General features: G+C 38.7%; 1 protein-coding gene across 2 annotated transcripts in view; it reads right to left on the minus strand.

Moving 5' to 3' along the window:
* Window positions 1–19,975, minus strand: part of LOC114146631 (receptor-type tyrosine-protein phosphatase N2-like) — a 186,334-nt gene that overhangs the window by 42,726 nt on the left and 123,633 nt on the right. For both annotated transcript variants that reach the window (XM_028020895.1, XM_028020894.1), the window contains exon 13: window positions 9,833–10,045. In XM_028020895.1, coding sequence (XP_027876696.1) covers window positions 9,833–10,045 — 213 coding nt within the window. The remainder of the gene's footprint in view (window positions 1–9,832; window positions 10,046–19,975) is intronic.

Below are 19,975 nucleotides of genomic sequence, written 5' to 3' on the forward strand. Positions count from 1 at the left end.
TAATGGATTTCTCAGATTTAGTCGAGAGTCTCTGCTTACTGATCCACAGAGCTGTTCGTTTGGACGAGTAAATCATCTTATCTCATAACAAAAGCCCTTTCAATCAATATTCTGAATCAAATGATTCATGCACGAAACAATTAACCATGTGATAGCACCATTAATGTATGATAAAGCTCTCTAAATGAGAAAATCAGACCGGCTCTCAGTATTACCACACATTTAAAATGATTCTTATCCATCTTGATTCTGAGTGTTAAACAGAGTTGTTACAAGATTCTGAGCCAACATGCTTTCTAACACACCAAACGGTCCAATGTGGGATTGGGTTTTATGAAATGATTCATTATTTATTGGAACTGTCCTAAAAGTATTTTTTATAGCACTCTTTGGATTATGAATACTAAGTCCAAGGAACTCAACATCCTTAAAAATTTAGATTTGCATTAAGAAAATCTTTTGGAGATTTTTCTAAAAACACTACAGATTCAAATATCAGTTTGAGCCAAATATTTAAAATCATTGCCAAAGTCTGGAAGTAGTTGCTTCAGATGATATGAAATTGGTTAGAAAACAACAAGGTTCCAGTGTGTCATGAACTGGAAACTACTGGAACACTATCACTGCCCACAGGAAAGTCCTTTTTATATCACAATAGAAACAGGAAGAAAAAAGATTCTGTCTATAGAAACAAGCTGGATTGAAATTTGCAGAAACCAAAAGTCTTCTGGAGGTTCAGATGAGACAAAACTGTTCAAGGTATTTGGCCACAGTGACAAGCAGGGTGTTCATAGGTGTCCAGGTGAGTTTTTCAAACCTACAAACCGGCTGTCAAACTGCCAATACCAGAACATTAAATAAAAAAGTAAAAATGGGGGACTACCTCAACATTCTTCATCACCACAAATAAGCAGCTAGATGGTTAAAATATAGGAATAAACTCAGTGCTCCAAGAGAATAACGATACTGGCTCTGAAACAGATAAACTCACGTTTGAAGGTTATGTAATGGTCTTTTTAAAGCCACCAGCTCATCAGAAGCTTTTTTTTTAATTAGCAAATTTATTTTCGAAATGTCAAATTGCACAATTATAAGGTCATTGGAAACACAGCTACTGTTGACAACTCGGTGAAGGTCCGTAACAGCGGTCTAAGAAACCAAAAGTTTAAACAACGTAAGGTGACAGTGACCGAACATCCAGCCAGAATGACGCCAGAAACTCGTTATTGTCTGGGAAAATTTATAAATAATTCTTACCAAATGTTGATCAAAGATAATTCCCATTTCATCCAAACTTATGCTCCAGTTTCTATTTTTTCAATTTCCTGATGTTGTGTCTAATATCATTTAATTAAAACAGTTTAATTAAACCAATAAAAACCTAAAATGAGTTCCCCTCAAGCCCAAGATGAGTTGAGATGGTGAGTTGAGTTAATCAGTCTAAAAACGAATATCTCTTCATTTCAAGTACAGTTTTATAATTAACTCTTCAGAGAAGTTTATCTTGAAATAAAAAATATTTTTCTCCAGTCAATGAACAGAGGCTCAGGGCCAACGTGTTTCACGTGCCAAACTGGTGAGAAAGTGGAAAAAATCTAAAACATAAACTGTTCTTTAGTTAGACGAGGGGGTTGAAGATGGATGCAACAACATTGCTGTTTTATATGTTTAATAAAAATCAAATATGGTCTCGATGAATTAGTCTGACTCTGGCTGTTTGTACGGTTTTGTGCCTCAGAGGGAAATCGCAGAACGATCCCGACACAATGAACTTTGCAGCTGCAGCAAATTTTTTTATGATGTAATTAAAGCTGCTTCAAAATGGCTTTCCTCTGAGAACCAATTAGAGGGCAAAGAGTGAAAAAATGTAAAGAACCTGTATAACCCAGACAGCTTTACAGTGTAAAGAGTCCAAATTTACCACTCTGACACCTCCGATCTCTGAGCTGCGAGCACACAACCACCAGAATCTTTGTTTACACTGTATTGATTCCCACATTTCATGCCACTAATCTCACTGCTTTATGATATGGAGGTCACTCTGCTGAGACTGCTTACAGCTTTTGTTTGTGTTTTTAAGTTTATGAGTCAGGTCCGGCCTGAACAGAAAAGTTTTGTTTGAACCTTAATGTTTCCAATACATTTTAATACCTTAGAGTAAAACCTAAGTGTGGGTAGATTGAAAGTCGTCTGAGAATGCGTTTTGATCGTAAAGCAGTGATGAAATTGTCTTTTCCAGGACATTCACGTTGACCTTTTCAGTCACTGGGATGAATGTGTTGGACGGCTCTTAAATCATTTGCTTTCTGGCAAATCAAAAACGTTGCATCAGCCGCTTCAACAACTACATTAACTTTGACTTTTATGAGATAAGTGGATCAATGTTTACAATGATAGATTATTTATCTCTGTCAGGCTTTTCAAATCAGCTTTAAAATACAATTAAATGAATGAAAATGAATGTGTCTGGAAGGGAGGACAATGTTAAAATTGAAAGTGACTCTCAGATAAAAATGATAATCAGATCTTTTTTTTGGCATAGATAAAAAGTGAAAAATAAAAGCTTAAGTCACAGTTGGAGGACAGAAGACTTACTTTTTTAAAATAACCTTTCTGGTTTTGACTTGTCAATGATATTGACTATTTTTTACTGATACACAAGACTTTTCTTTTCTTGACTTGAAATTAAAAAAAGTAAAGATTCACTTTTTATTTGTTCATAACCAATGTTTTTAATATTTACAGTATTTGTACCTTTATATAAAGTAGAAATTTAGTAGAAATATATAGTTGGACAACAATGATTTTTTTTTTCTTTTAAATCGTTGTCCACCTTACTGGCATTAATGGCCTAAAAAGATCCATCTCAATAAGCAAAAATATATTTGTTGAATTCCCCTTACACCTTATAAAAACACAACATTTGATAGATTATATCAGACCAATTAAAAACATTTTAATACATAAATATTAGCTGAAGGCAAAATCTTTTCAAAAGGTTCTTTTCATCTGACAGACAAGCCTCATCGTTACGCACATCTCAGTTTACTGAGACTCATCTGACCCTGTGAACTAAATACAACTGGGACATTTTTGTAATTTATATTTTAACATAAAAGAATAATCTGTCATTGAGTCCAATTCTTTTTTTCCCTGTGGTATAAATATGACTTTACACAGAATGTTCAAAAGGAGAAAGACAGGAAAACAGTCGCTGGTCTGACTCAACCACATCTGCAATCAGAGCTAAAATAAAAAGTTTAAAGGTTGGACGGTACAGGTGTGGGGATTAATGGAATCGGAATAAATATCTCCACAGCTCACTTGTTTGAGAACCGGAGCAGTTCACAGTGGGAAATAATGCTGCTGCAATAAAAAATTAATTTGTTTTAAGGCTTTTTTCTTCTTTTTATCCCATAGTGCCAATGAATGTGGATTGCTGTATTTATTTTCTGGCAACAACAGCAGAGAAATCAATGAAATTCAATTACTCTTGAAGAAAGATGCCGAGATAGATGACATCTTCAGAGAAGACGTCCATGTAGACCAGAAGAAACACGTACGCAGCTCCTGCAATTAAGCCGAGACAGACTGGTGTATTTGTGTGATCTGTGCCCTTTAGTGCGTCCCTGCCGGCGAACATTAAAACATCCCCAACACCTCTTCTTAGAGGCGACAGGCCGGGGACTCTCAGGGACTGCATGCATCACCATGGGGTGACAGTAGGCGTGTCTCTGCATCAAGGCAGGAAGGGGGCTGCCTCTGTTTACATGCTGCTCTGGCCAAAACAAATTCAGAGGCCTCAGTGTTGGAACGCTGAATAAAAGCACAAACAAATGAAAGGCGGAATAAATATGGTGGAGGGTGGGGGCTAAAGGGAAGCTGAAGTGAAAAAAAAGAAGAAAATCCTGCACAGATTTGTGTTTAGCCGAGGATTTATTAGGTGATAAAAAGTAATCTGGCACTACAATACTTATTTTTTATTTGAGCTTTTTTTGTTTTGTTTTACCTTACTTGATCTGAGGGCTTAACAGCGTTGGCTGGTACAATTCAATATTAAATAAAAGTTAAACCCTTTCCTAATCTCATGCAGTCTGATATGTTAGTACTCAGGAATGGTTGTAACTTAAATAAAAGCTTTGCAGTGGCTAAAACCAAAATCAACTTCATTTTACAGATAAACTGCCTAGATAGGTTCTTAAGAGTTCTACTTTTACGCTATATTGTGACATTTTCATGTAAACTTGTTTAATTTTGCAATATATTTGGCCTAAAGCCATCTTAGTGCTGCCCTCCTGGGGTTGGAGGGTGCAGCTGAATTTTCCTGTTGGTTGCAAACAGTGCAGGTTTTTTGAGACTAATTTCTTCTTGTGTAGGACGTTTTGAATCAGAGGTTATCATTCATCACCTATTTTTTCTGCATAGCCTGAGGTAAGAATGTACCTATGGATGATTAAATGTGTTGTCAAAATGAATGTGTACTGATAGGATATCAAGCACAAATTGTATGATTAAGATGCGGATGTGGTCTTCAAAAGGTCATTTCCTGGGTTAAAAACTGCCGTGTTGCAGATTAGCTTTCTTAAACAATCAGAAAACAAACAATGAAGGTTGAATGCAGCCAAATCTAACTGATACATAAAGAAGCATTTAGTTTTATGTGTGGTGCAGAAGTAAATCTTTGCCACCTGTCTTCTCTTCTTCTCTCCCATTTCTTATCTTGATACTGTTACTAAAGGCTGCTAAGGCCACAAATCCCTAAAAACAAAACATATTTTTCTCTGCATCATAATTCAAAGGTTGTCAATAAATGAATATGTTATGTCTGGATGGAAAGCGGTTCATGCTAGAGCAGATTCAACATGTCATCTCCAGTTAGTTTCATTTCAATTTTCCAATATCTAAAATACATTTTTCATTAAGTCCTAAAGATGCAATCGGAATGTGTGCTACAATTAAAGTTAAAGTACATGTTCATGTTGTACCAGAGGAGGAAATCATCTTGATTGTTAGATGCGCTCTGTAATAATCAGCCACCAGTTGTGTTTGTTCCTCCATGATCTGACCCCTCCACCTCGGTCCCTCAGTCTAATCTAACCGCTCTTCAGATTTGAACCTTATGCATCTTCCTTCCCTTCTGCATTCTCTGCTCTGGCAGACTGTTCCAGTATCATGAGCCACTGTAATGGTAATAAAATTGATCAATGTTCTAGTTTTTATTGAGTTGGTTAGGCAATATAAAATAGTTCTCTCATTACAGATCCTTTTAAGTGATTTCATCAGGCTATAAAGCAAACAGGTTAATGTCAGACTGAGCTCTTCCATTGGTCACGGTGCCATGGAGTTGTGACGTCATGATGCCTTTTATAATACAGTTAAATCTTTTATTGCCAATTTAGACTGCATTATTATGAGCTTATGACAGGTCCTTGTATTCAATATAATGACTCTTGCACTCATTCTCCTTAGAAGCACAGACCATGATAAAACAATCGGAGATCTGGAATGACCAAATATATCAAAATAAAATATTTTTGATACATTTTCATGATACCTTTTGTCATTTTAAATTCTTCTTGGTCTCTGGATTTCTGTTAAATTTGTACTTCATTCTCAGTGTTTTGAGTGAAATGTTTCCTTCTTTTGTTCGTTATCCTTATTTTCTGAGGTGAGGCTTGGACTGTTGAATCAGCTGAGCTTCTATTTCACTGTGACATTAAAATATGACCCAAAATGTTGCAGTTAAATCCAGATTTGGTTAAATCCACAGTCAACTCCATTCAGCCATTTTGCAAGCTTATATGTACAATATTGTGATGGTAAAAGATGTAATATTTACCAAGCTAAGAGTAAAAGTCCCATTAATTTACACTCTGTATGTAAATGAAATACTTGGCCAGTTGGGTTGATTTTTTTCTAAGCTTGATGCACAAACTTGACATAAGTGGTGTTTCCTTTACAAACGTGTGCAAAACCTTTTCGATATTTTGCTAATGTTAAGTCATACGTGAATAAGCTTGATCACATGATAAGCCATTAAAAATTACAGATTTAAACACGTTTGAGATATACTCATAATTCGGCCATGGCGCTAGCGCTCATCTTCCATCAAACATCACAGGAGACGGTGGAGTGACAAGCCCCGCCTAGTTGGGAGCGGCGATGTATGCCGCATTTTGGGGAAATTATAGTTGGTAATATCACAGAAGAGCTATGGATCCAACACTTTTGAATGACACACAACTTCTTATGAATTGCTGAATTGCTCTTATGAAATGCTGTGATAGTACTAGTCATCAGCTGGTCGTTGTCCACCAAGGCCAATCTCTACAAATAAGCAGGTTGATGCAGGATATGAACCAGCATGGTCCAAAAAAAGTGTTTCTATTGCAGTTTTGCACAAAACACCAATTTTGATATGGCAGAAAATCACCTCAAAAGTTATCAAAACATTTTCTAAATTTTAGTGTTTCCTTTAAGCAAATTTATTTTCATAATTCAAATGTGTACAATTTTATCGTCAATGGAAGCAACTATAGTTGCAGGGTGCATAAATACTTAAGATTGCTGAGGTATTTATGATGGAAAATATAGATTTCATCAATGTAACAAACAAAATTTCTATCTAGTATTGGAAGCAATTTTGCTATCAAAACTGAATTATAGCAAGAATCTGATTTGCACCAATAAAAGGCATGAATTTAGACCGAAAAACAAATAATCATCAATAAAATCTTAAATATTGAATGTGTTTGTTTTCTCTCTTTGTAGTTTAGGGACCATTTTTAATATTTGCATTACCTTCTGATATCTCTCAATGAGTGAAACAATCAAGATAATGTCTCATGCTCTAAATGAAATAGGCAGATTTTTTTCATTCCATCCCTTGATAGTATCTGCTGAAAGAAGAAAAAGGACTTTAGATGGAAGCTGAGCAGTAGAGATAATCTAAACGTGACACCGGCTCAGTCATGAAGCAGTCCAGAGATTCAGTGACTGACAAGATTCATCTACCAACTCTTCGCCAAACGCTCCGATACGCCATGCTGCGTCAACGCCCGTCAATCAACGTCTCCTTTGTCTGCGCCGGCCAATCCCATGTTGCGGCTACACCCGGTCAATTTGAGAGACGGGGCGGTGACGAGAGTGGGAGGGGGTGGGGGCTGTGGCCAAATAGATGGAAGGTGGAGTGGGTGTGAGCAAAAGTACGAAGCGAGGCCTCAAACAAACAGGCCACAGGGGCAAGAATGCTTAACATGCAGTTGACTGGTGAGCACGCACAAATGTGGGCGTGTGTGTGTGTGTACGTTTGACAGTCAGCATGAAGGAGCTGCAGTAGTAAAGCCTTCAGGCAGCCTGCCACTTTCTGTCTGCTTTAATTGCTTGTAGCCCCAGAGACTGCACACACTTACTCAGACACACACATTCAGGATCCAACCCAGGGAACCCCTCCACACCGCCGTGCCGACAAAGAGACCAGGTTTACACGGCTAAGATGGGAGCTGAACAGCGAGGTCTTTCACCAAGGATGACAACGCCAGAACTCAGCGAAGACGATGGAGAGAACAGGATCAACAGAGGAACCTCTGGGGATCAGATCCACTCAAACAAGTAAAAAACGAGCAAAAAGTGACTTTATTGTCAGGCATAACCCTGATCATTTATGACTAAACACACAATTTAAAGTTATTTGTTTCCATATTAAGTGAAGTTTTGAGAACAAGTGGTCAAATCCTAACAGACCTCCGCTGTCGTAGGGACAGATAAAGGAAATCCTTCCTGCCACATGCCATCTCACTGTACAATAAAAGCTAAATCATTGTCCTGCACTAATCAGTCCGATTTTGCACAACTGCACTGTGGCACACTGGCTGTACATATATTTACATATACATATCTGCATTTTTTGAATCTTTGCAAGGACTGCTCTTAAGTTGCTTTTTATAAATTAACAGCATTTTATATTTTACAATTTATAGCATTTTATATTTTATTTTTTATTTTATCTACAACTACTACTCAGTGGTTGTTGTTATTGTGTCTTGTCTCTATGCTGTAACTGCGAAGTAATTTCCCTGCTGGGATGAATAAAGTACTTCTATTCTATTCTATTCTATTCTATTCTATTCTATTCTATTCTATTCTATAATTTTACTCTGATATTTGTTGGTTCTTTCTTTCTCCTGACTGCTAAGCAACAATTTATCCACAAACATTAGCGTCAAACTGCTGTGCTGTCTGACGCAGCATTACAGTCTATTCCAGGAGTTAAAAATCTCTGGAGAAGAGCAGAAAGTGTAGGCACTGACGTGTGTGTGGGGGGGCTCATTATAAAATCAATGCTCACAGGACCCCTCTCATTTAAAAACATGGCGGGGAAAAGGTCAGCAAGAGCGATGGAAAAAAATCTCAATCTAATTCTTTGCTCAAAAAGCCACTTAATATTGGATTCTGTAAATTAAATTTCACACTCGGCTATTCTGGCCAAAGGATAATTGCAGCCAGCAAACGAGGAGGAATAAAAATAACTGGAGGAGGAAAAAAAACAGAAAACCTGTTGGGTTTGTTTTATTGCTTCAAGCCCTAAGCAGGAAATAATGGTGAGACACAAAATAGCACTCACTTGTTTAAAACATGACGAGAAAATCTTTATCAGCAACAGCTTCCTGTAGTTCACTCACCAGAAGGTATAAAGAGAAACTGGTGTCACATATATTAATAATGCAATCATATAATAATCAAAACTGAGAACAAAGGTGAAAAAACGGAGCTTTTTCTGACAATTTAAGAAAAAGGGTAGAAAACTCCTTCCATATCTCACAAGCTTGTCCTCACCCTCAGTCTACCAATTGTTTTTTTTTAGATTTCAGCAGGACAGATGTGATGGGCAGAACCTGTTCAGGCTGACCAATCAGCTGTTAAATATAACAAGAAACAGAGGATAACGTAGCATTCAGCTAGCCACATTAGCAGCATAAAACTTAAACTTTGATACAACAAATTCAACAAACCAGCTTAAAGATCAGGCTCAACAAAAAGTCAAACCGAATACTAAATGTGTGTTTTTTATGTTTAGAGCTAAGTATCAATAAGTTACTGTGTGATAAAAATCTGCCATTTTTCACTTAGTGTATGTTTTTTCCCTTTTTTATTAAATGCACTAAAACTTAAAACTCTTAATTTTTCCAGACTGTTAATGTGCCATAGTATGTTTTATTTGAAGCATTTTGTTTTGAGTTAAAGTTAGGGACATAAGGTCTGTAATGGTAATTTTACTGGATACTGAGTATGTCTGTGTGAGTGGAAATCAATCAATTTCTTAATTTTCTGTTTGACTCAAAACAATTTTTTTAGTCTTTTATGTTTACTATTCATTGCATTAATTGAAATAAAAGTTTACACCAATAAGGTATGCTCCTAGAAAACAAACTTTTTTTTAAACTTAAATTTGAAAATTGGATTTTGAAACAACAGGCTGTGCTAGCAGCTGCCCTCTTCGGTGTGGATGTTGTTACTATAGGAAGAAAACTAAATGGGCTTAGTGTCAGTGTGGTGTTTACAAATACAACAAAATGTCTAGAGAGGAGACTAAATACAAAACTGTTTTCTACAGAGGTTCATTCAAGCTGCTGTTCATAAACACAACAACGCTTTCAACATTACGGTTTACAATGCTAATGGCTAATTGTGCTGCTGGCAGTTTAAAATGATGCCTTTGTTTGAATACATTAGCATAAAAGAGATTTTAAAAAGACTTTGCATGTAACACAAAACATATAAAATATTTAAAGCTTTTCTTTTTGGATTCAGAGGAGTCAGTGACACCTCCTACCTGATAGGTGGCAGTAGCATCGCCGCCACTGTCTGTGCCCAGATTGGTGAGCTTCTCCTTGAACTTGTTGTGGGAGCGATGGCGAAGGCAGTAGACCACGGTGGAGGCCAGCAGCACGCCGACGATGCAGAGGATGCACACAACGGTGAGGATGAGGAACTTGGTGGATTCTCCCTGGCTGTACTTGGTGGGGATCTGCTTGATCTGGCTTCCCTGTTGGCCACCAAACAGGACGAGACACAAAAGAGTTCACATTCAAGTGGCCATTTCACAATAAGAGACACATTTTGCTATTTGTAAAACCTGAATTTCAAATCACATTTCATCCATTTCAGTCTTAATTTAGCCACTTAGTTTAATTTAATACAGTCAGACTCAAATTATTAGAGTTGTATAATTTACGTGTTCTTCATTATGCTCTTTTAAGTTAATTTAACCAATTTGAGTCTTTTTTACTTTTTTTTGTTAATGTTCATGTTTTAAATAATCTAAAATTAGATGGAGTATTGCATTATTAACCAATAGCAAGGGTTCAATTAACAGATTAAAAAGCATAATAAATGAAAAGATTTTAGGAATGATAAACAGTTTTCACCCTCAAAGCTCATGCAAACCCCAACAGGAGAACAAAACACTGAAAAATAAAATTAAAACAGCCAAAAAAGAAATTCATTATTCTTTAAAAAAATACATAAATAAAAGAAAAGGCATCATCAGCTACACATTATATTTGTGCTCTTAAAAGAGAACCTGGAGACTTTCTTTAATATAAAAATCAGTTCAACCGTTACAGCAAAGAGAGTTATAGTTTTACAGTGAAGTAATAGCTGCATGCTGAGTTAAATGTGTGTAAACAAATTCACTGAAGTACTCTGAATAAAATATTACTGAGAGAAAGCATGAAAACCACTGTTCTACTCAGAGTTAGAGCCCTGCATGAAACATAATGTATGACTGCTCTGAATGGGCCTCAGCTGTTAAAATTTGCTCAAATTGAATCAATTTTCTTTAAAAAAACAAAAAACCCAAAAGGCCTTCGGTTGTCCAGATAAACTGATAGCAGATCAGTCATAAATGCTTTTGCCTCTGTAAGCGTACAGTAAGAGTTCTGATTCATCCACCCTGTTACAAACTGTGTGACGGAGGTTGTTACTTGTGAGCTGCAGGGGTGTGTGAAAACACACACTTTAAAGTGAGCATGTTTTCAGGTGATTTTCCTGATCAGTCAGACAAGAGGAGCTAATCTGGGGATACATCTGGCAGCGTGTGGGATGGGAACAACCCTGCAGGCTGACGGATCGTCACTGCAGGGTTGTTTCATACCCCTGGATTAAAGCATCTGCAAACACAGGCCAAAAAAACGAAAACCCAACAAGGTAATCTGCGTGAAATGCATTAAGAGCATGAAGCTATTTTTGATACTAATGATTCTCCCCTCAAGGAGGAAATTTACAAATAATTTTGCAAGATAAATACAGCTTCTTCCACTATCTTTAAGGCAAAGAGTTGCATTTAATAAACCCTGAGCTAATCCATAGGTACATCTGAGCAGAATGTGGGATTCTCCGCCGACCTCGACTGCAATCTAACTCAACGCGTGAGAACCGGCTCCCTGAGCAAACAACTGGAGATTAAAGAACGTCCTTCCAGTCCACTCTGCCGCCCCAGATAACACAATGAACACAAAGTGTGCGATAAAAGCCTGCCCCGCTTCACCAGTGTATAAGAAGAAAAAAAACCGGCTGCAATAATTTGAGAAAGAGGAAGAGAGTCTTTATTGAACTCCTAATTAAGTGCTGCAGTTCCAAACTGCTGCTCGCTGTTCATTTTCTGACATAATGGGGGCCTGTTGCATTTCTCTTTTTTTTACCTGACAAACTAAGAGTTAACAAAAGCCAACATAATTCCCCATTATTACATGCAGCGCAACAATGTTGGCAACAAAGACAGAGGCAAGAACCAACGGGGGAGAGCTGCAAATTGCACTGCCAATTACAAGCCTGACAAAGACTGTTCAATAGAAATCAATAGCAGAAACAGCTCGTCCCTTTCTGGAAACGCAATTCCTTACCTTCTTCGTTTTTTTTTTTTTTCTGGGAAAATTTTGTTTGCAATGCTGGGTCTCTTCACATCTGAGAAAAGCAGCAGGTTCTCACTCAAGTTTAAGAGAAGAACCGAGGGGGGTGAAAAAAACCCCCTGTCCCTCAGTAGTAGAGGTCACAGAGATTAGGTGTGGAGCAGCGTGGTGAGTTAATGGAATGGAGGCTTTGAGAGCAGAGCGGTGAGGAGGAGAGGGGAGGGGAGAGGTCCTCCTGAATCCCTCCTGCCTGCCTGTCAGCACAGAGGAACTCTGGGAAGACGGGGGGAAAAAAAGGAGCGCCGCACACAAATCGGGAATTCTTGTGAGGTTTCAGGGTGCCACTCCCCCTGCCTCTCTTCCTTAACACCGTCGCCACCATCAACACTCGATAATTCTCCACCCGACCCCCCTCTATGATTGCATTCATTTGCTGCTGCATTCAGCACCTCATAAAGAGCGGCTGCAGAATGGGGGGCCAGCAGTTAGCGCACAGCTACGCTTGGCCACGATGTTACGATCCTCAAAAGAGCGAGCGCTTTCTAAGAAAAAACCTGATGGAAGTGCATCAATCTGCTTCAAACATAATGCAGGAAGGATAATTACATCACACCTCTATGGCTGCACATATTAATTCGGACATCTGTAGGAGCAGAAGGAACTGATTGTGTCTATTTTCAGTTTCTTTTCATTAATGTGGTTTTAATGTAAAAGACTGCAGCAGGAATAGCAGCCATTAAGGAGGCCTGATGAAGAGAAGTGGCTGAGCAGCAGTCTGGAAGTGTTGTGGGCTTGGCACGGCCATTAATAATGAATTATTGCTGATCCCACACGCTTCCAGCGGAGTAATGTTTGGTTAAATTTATTATTTTTTTATTTTCTTCACACATACCCCACCCTTCCTTCCCAAACCCACAATACTGCTGATCAAATAACTTCATTTGTCATTTTCCTCCCCAAGTCGTCTCACTGTTTTGTCAAATGAAGTTTCATGGCGAGCCATCGCGCCTTGCTCGGCGAGTAATGGCCCATAATTCAGAGTTCTAACTGTAACAGTTCAGTCATCTTTCACGGGACAGACGCCGGCATTTCCAACGCACACTTCCCCTTCTTCCTCCTCCTCTTCCTCCCCTGGTCTCTTTATCATGGCTGCCTGGCATGTCTGTCTATTGATTCAAACAAATGTTGCTTGACCCCACCTGCTTAAACAAGTTTGGTTGCAGTTGTTAGTAGCAGCAGCAAAGGAGGGAAGCCGTGTGTGTCTGCAGCCACTAAGGAGGAAACCAGAGCAAAAAAAAAAAAATGCAATCAAATGTTTTCTCCAGATGGGAGGTGGAACACTGATGCATGCACATGCATGCATCAAACCGTGCAGCCTCCTGTGTGATGTGCAGCTCCAGGCGAGTATGTTAATAGCCTCTATCTCTGTCTACATGTGCTATCTATACTGCGCTATACGTGTCGAATAATAAGGGGTTATCAGCTCGGCGCTGCAGCTTTGTGGCCTTTCGCTGTTATCCCTCCTGTGGCTCAACACTTTCACTCAAATTACATTTCACACGAGCTCAATGGGGAGGTAGGAGTGTCAGCATGAAGCCAAACCAAATTTTATGCACTCATTCAAGTAAAAAGGAGAAAAAACTCAAATATTATTTTTATGTTTGTATTTATTAAAACAACAAAAATATTTTATTTTCTTTTTATCCGGGGGCTTTGAAAATGATGCAAGAACACCAACACCCCGAAAAGCAACGAACTGAAGGGACTTCCACCCTCTGTCACCCATCTGCTCTCACAAAATTCATTGTACTTGCAAATCTTTTGGTTTCGCAAACAATTTGCCAGAAGAATCTGTGGATCACACTGAGTGCGCAATTTCGTACAGCCTTAGCGTAGCCCACCGAGGATGAAGACTGCCTATCTGCACTGAATCTGTTGGAAACACAGCGACCAGCTACAGACAGAACATGCTGAACTTGACAATATAAATTTGAGATTTTACTTCTCACTAAACTATCAGCGCTAGCTGTGCTGATAGTGACGTAATTAGCATCTTTTGATGCTCTTATGGTTGTTAAAAAACTTAAATTGTAGTGCAGAAATTTGTAAAGCAAGATTAAACGTGGTGTTATTTTAAGATGTCAAGATGTGCTGGATTAATAGTGTTAGGGTACTGGATGTGTGTGTGCGGGGGCGTGCGTGTGTGTGTAAATAGGGGTGTGGATTAGCCCAGCTCCCATAGACAAAAGGCTGATGGATTTGCACGGCTTTGGCTTATTCAGAATGATTTGAAGAAAGGGGGAAAAGCGAAGGGGTCAGCGGGGTCGCAGCGGACGGCTATTGTTTTCCTCTGTGATGACTTGCTGGAGGAAACAAAGATCTGTCTCTCATCTCTGATTCATCCTGGGCATTTGCGAAAGTTCAGCTCTGTGTTAACGGAACCTCTCAGCAAACAGAAACACAGCAACTCTACAAGCTGGCGGGACTTCACACACCCTTCCTCACCACATGCATACACACATAGAGTCCCTAAACATGTCACGTTCCACAGCAAACTGATTCATATCCCACACTGTGCACATAAATGCTGATCATCAAACTCAAAGTTCACTTTAAATTCATCCTTAAATTTAAAAAAGCATATAAAACATTAAAGCGATGTGCTGCGAACGCATTTCTGTGAGGCGCCAACCTGCAGACAGACTGGATGCTCTTCCAGGATGACATTAAAAATGATTTGAATGTCGCACATCCTGCGGTGCAAAGCGGCAGCTCCAGAAAATGAAAACAGCAGCAAATCCCATTAAAGTGACTGTTATTACAACGTTACGGTGAGATGCCGCTGCGTGAAATCCCCGAGCCGGGGAGCCATCAGTCAGCCAGCGTCTCAACTCTGAGGATACTCCCAACACACCTTTTACACAAATATGCACTGTTTCAATCATTTTAACGCAAATAAATGGACAACAAATGATTGAAAAGACATGGCTTGTAATATAAATATAGGAAAATAATAAGGAACACTCCTCAGCCCGACACTGGACTGATTTCCTCAGATTTCACACAGACCTTTAGGGAAGAGACATTTACAGCTGCAGATGGAAATTCAGCATTTACATGTAAAAACATATGAAGTGAAACGAGTCCTACCAAAAATCCCTGATGAGAGATGGAGTGGAAACCTTCTCCCGCTCCTATTTCCCATTCAACTCTGGGTCCACAGACAGCACCTCACTAGCAGCAGAGGAGGAGGAGGAGCAGGGGAGAGCAAGAGGGAGCTGGAGAGAGATTTATCTCCTCCCATCATCCTTTCTACCTCATTTGAAGATGAACAAAAAAAATGGAAAAGAAAGTTCCCGGGTTCCTCCTTTTCCTTCTCTACACCATCTCAATAAGAAAAATTAAAAAGAGGAAAGACGCGGATTCTCTGTTTTGTTCCTAGATGAGGTTAAGTACATGTTTAGAAAGTGATGAAGATTTGCAGGCAGCAGCATCCAGCGCTTCCACATGGACAACTGAGATGCGTTTTCTTTTTTTTTTTACTTCCAGAGAAAGAGAAAAAGTGAGAGAGGCTACAAAGTGCTCCATGGGGCTCCTCCTTATATTTCTCCCATCCCTCCCTCCATTCCCTGCCTGTCTACAGCACATGTCACCTCCCCTCGTTGCCATGGCGATGGCTCCACATGTTGCCGACAGGAGGTGAGAGGAAAAGGAGTTCGAGAAAAAAAAGGGTAAAGAGAGGGGTGTCTGAGGGCAAAAAAGGAAAGAAAGTACACAGACATAAAAAGAAGGAAGGATGAACAGAAAATAAGAGGGAATTTTATCAAAATATTACTGATTTATTTTTTCCTGTTTTGTAACACAATTATTCTGTAGATTGATACAAAATCAATCTACAGAATAACAAAAGGGGAAATAAATAGAAAAATTAATGTTCTGTTATCTGAACCTTCATCTGGATGTTTCTCTTTGAGTAAATGTTCTGAGAAATCAGCTGCCGACTGAAATCTGAAGGTGTTAAAGTTCAGTTGGCCAATCAGAAAGTCAAAAGTCAGATCCTTTTGCAGGCAGTGAATGCATCATGCAAAACAGCCACCAGGTTGTCGTTAAAAATCCTCAGCGAAGAAGAAGCAGCTATTTTCTGCATCAGTGAGGTGAAGTCAGAGGAAGCACAGAGAAGTAAGGAGAAACTTAGAAGGAAGCTGTGTTGTGTGGCACATTCAGACATGCCAGCTGTTAGACAGCGAGAGAGAGCGAGACTTTCAGCAGATAACTGGAAGGCCCAACTGAAGCTTGATAAATCTGAGTTTTTATCATAAATCTTGTTGGATTTATGACAACCTTCTGTAATCTCAGAGTGATGATGACAATCTACATATGAGGTGACAAAAATATAAACAGGTTATTGTTTTCCTAATGATAACCAAGTAACTCAATAACAGCCTAAAATATCAACTATAATCAATTAGTCTTTGTTTTCAGTGAAATAGTTTAACAGCAACTACTTCTGCTGGGATTATTTTTTAAATGTGTTTAAGCTCTTAATCAACTAAAATCATAATCAGTGGGTCAATATTTTACAATAATTGAGAACCTGAAAGCCACCAAAAACTTATTTCATACTTAGAAGAAAGTCAAGATTTAGCTGAGAGCAACTAAGTTCACTCAGTTGCGATACGTTGAGAATAAAAGTGGTAAAAGCCGTTAAATGTAGCTACCATAGACGTATCCGTCTATTTGTTAGCTACAGAGTCACAACTTTTCATCTTGGCAACTAAAATATGAAAGACTAACTGTGTCATTGGATTTTACAACAACCAACTTAGTCAATGCTTCTAAATATTTATTCTTCTTCATGTACTGAATGTTTGTAAAACGTAAAAAATCAAGGAAGCAGGTGGAAACATGGCAATTAAAAAAAAAAGAAGAAAAAAATCACTGTTCTGTAAAATCACCAACGACCAAAATGCTGCACATGTTGCTGCTTCCAAGTATAATTAGCTTGTTGTACCGACGCCAACAAGATGCTGGCGTCTCCTCTGATAGCTGAATTATGAATTTATCTCATGTAATTGTTTACATTAATCAGTCACCATGATTTGTAACGACTTATCATTTGAACAACATTATTCATGACATTTTAATTATATTTCTTGTTTAATGGAACCGCCGCAATTGCAAAATTGTGTTTTTTGACATTAGCGGAATATCAAAAAGTTTAGCGCACATTTGCAATGGAAACACAGATGGTGTAACACTAAAAGAATCTTTATATTTGTCTCTCTTTGCATTCGCAGCTGATAATTCATTCAAAGAGACAGGTTACTGCTACCAACTCAGGATTTTTACCTAAAATGTCGCCACAGTTAGTCAAGATGGCGCCATTCACCTACATCTCGATCAGTACATAGGTTTGTTATTTTGTTGACCAAGAGAAACAACTGAAAGGTTGTCGTGTTGCAGAGGTGACCGGTGTATGACCTCACATACAAACATCACCCTCAACCCTGTGTAATATAAATAGGTTGATTAGTAGATGCTGAGGGTGCAAAGCAGCCAACGGTAGGCTTCCAGCTGCAGCAAATACTGGCAGAGAATTCATAAACCGAGTCAGGAACCGGCTGCAGTAGGTCTGTTTGTGCGAATGCATGAGTCAAATAGGTGTTTACATGTTAGCTTTTTATGCGTGGATTTCAGGTATATTTGTATACAGTGTTTTTTTTCTGTTTGTTGGCTGTGAGTGCGCGCAGGCTGACAACTCCCATCTCACCAGTGTTTGCAGTTCAGCTTGGAGGAGAAAGGAAAGAGGCGAAGAAAAAAAAAGATGCTGCCTAATGCAGCTGACAAGGTCCTTCCTTGTTAGTGTGTGTGCAGCTCGGAGAAGGGTTCTTCAGTTTATCTTTCTATTCAACCCGCTCAACACACCCCACTGCCCCCCACCCCCAGCTCCTTCACAGAGACCCCCATGCAACCTTTTGTCCCCCTTGGCGACAGCTGGAGGTGGCAGGCGGCGAAGACCCTCAACTAGACTCAGTATGCCGGTGTAAGAGGTGGAGGGGTTGGGGGGGCGTTCGTTTTGTGATTGGTGATTTGGGAGGGGGGCCGGGCCTTTCAGTTTATATCAAGCCCAAGCCACCCCCCACCACTTCTCTCGACCTCCACCTGCTTGACTCTCACTGCCTCGAACGCTAACTAATGGAGCTGGAAGAAAAATGTTCGGCGGTTTGAGCGCCAACACTTTCTTTCTTTCTTTGAGTAGGAAGAAAAAAAATATTTAAAGCTTTTATTCACTGCAGCCACTCGGTTCCAGCAACCAAACTGCCAGATGTGCCTGATCTGTCTGCATGCTTAGCATCTTAAGTAAAAGAAAATGTTTAATTACCTCGTCTGCTCATTTCTATCACAGCTTAAGCAAAATCTGAAATATCAACCACATTTCTTTTGCATTATTTTACGCCATCAAGATCAGAAAAAGGACAATATGAGCATAAAACACCAGGATTTTCCTTACCCTCATGGCCTACTGTCAGTTATACCACTGATGTCAAGGTTTCTATTTCTATTTAATGTTCTTTATGATCTTACCTAATGTAATACAGATTGCCTATTTCATTATGTGTTTACTTTGATTATGACCTACATAAAATTTGGATTGTGTAAAGTAAAGCTCTTTTTACAGACTTCCAAGTATTTCTTACCATTTCTAAATGTTAATGTAGGAAACCAGCAAGCTCCCTAAAGAAAACCAAGGCTGATGACTGCACTGCAAAAACACAAAATCTCACCAAGTATCTTTTGTCTAGTTTCTAGTGCAATGCAATATTTCTTACAAGTTACTTTTTAGCAAGGAATTGGAGCTTGTTCTAAGTAAATATTTCCTTAATTTGAACAAAAAGTACTGGTTGCACAGGCAATTGTTTTCACTTGTAGCAAGAAAGTTTTCCCATAAGTGAAATAATCTGCCAGTGGAACTAGTTCTCTTTGATTTGAAAAGTTTTTATTGGCTCTGCAGTAATCAAACACTTTTTTTAGTTCCTGACTAGCTTTTTTGTTATTTTGACAATTTGTGTGTAAGTTATTGCTGAACTCCAGATTTTAATCCGGACTGTTTTTCTCTTTTCAAATGCAATAGACATCAAAGTTTGTATCTGCTAAATTAATCTAAAGTTTGTCTCAGTCACACTTTTGCAAATCAAATCACTTTTACAGTGACTCTAGATAAGTTTTAAGGGGTAATGACTGGTTACTGCTGTAATTCAGACATTATCACTACCACTCATCCTCAGGAGACAGATAGACATAGTTACATTTATAATTTGCTTTAGCTTAAGCTGCTAAACCACAGCCATTAAAATCCATTTTGTTCTATAAAGAAATATGTCTTCAGAACAAAAGGGGCTCATAATTCCAACTGTTTAGTACCACAGTACAAGCAAAAGATTTCTGCATGATGCAATTTACTGGATAACATCCCCTGCAAAGATGCAAACTCAAGACCTAGTACAACTATAAACATGAGTATGGTAACAGTTATGGGCGGAAGGGCCAATTTCAACAACTTCTTTGAAATAAATCAATGATTGTGCAGCAGCAGGCCTTAGAAATGTTGCCTGTTGTGCTTATGCGTGGAACAACACGAGAAGGCCATTTAAAATTTAGCCGTGCTTTTCTTTTTCTGTCAAAACATCTTTCACTGTTTTGTAAGAACTCTTCACTTTGAAGAGTTTTGAAAATCTAAAGTCTTTTTCATTGGCTCACAGGGTTGGATATGTTAAATATTTCTGTTTCAAGGACTGTTTGTACAATCAATGGTCACAGTTTTTATTAAAAGGAATCAGGTTTACTTTAAAAAAGAAACGTAAGGTCATCAATAATTATCAAGATAATTATTGGTTTTAAACACCTCCACCTTAAGATCTTGAGCACATATTTTGAACAGTGCTGATGTGAATAGAAGGACAGTTATGCGAGCGCTGTAAAAGACCTGAGGAGGAGCGGATTGTGTGAAACAGAGATTTGCACTGTGTCTTCAAAAATTTGACTCCATAGTTTTGTTTTCATCCTGA

This window comes from Xiphophorus couchianus, chromosome 6, assembly GCF_001444195.1.
Source record: "Xiphophorus couchianus chromosome 6, X_couchianus-1.0, whole genome shotgun sequence".
Taxonomy (NCBI): domain Eukaryota; kingdom Metazoa; phylum Chordata; class Actinopteri; order Cyprinodontiformes; family Poeciliidae; genus Xiphophorus; species Xiphophorus couchianus.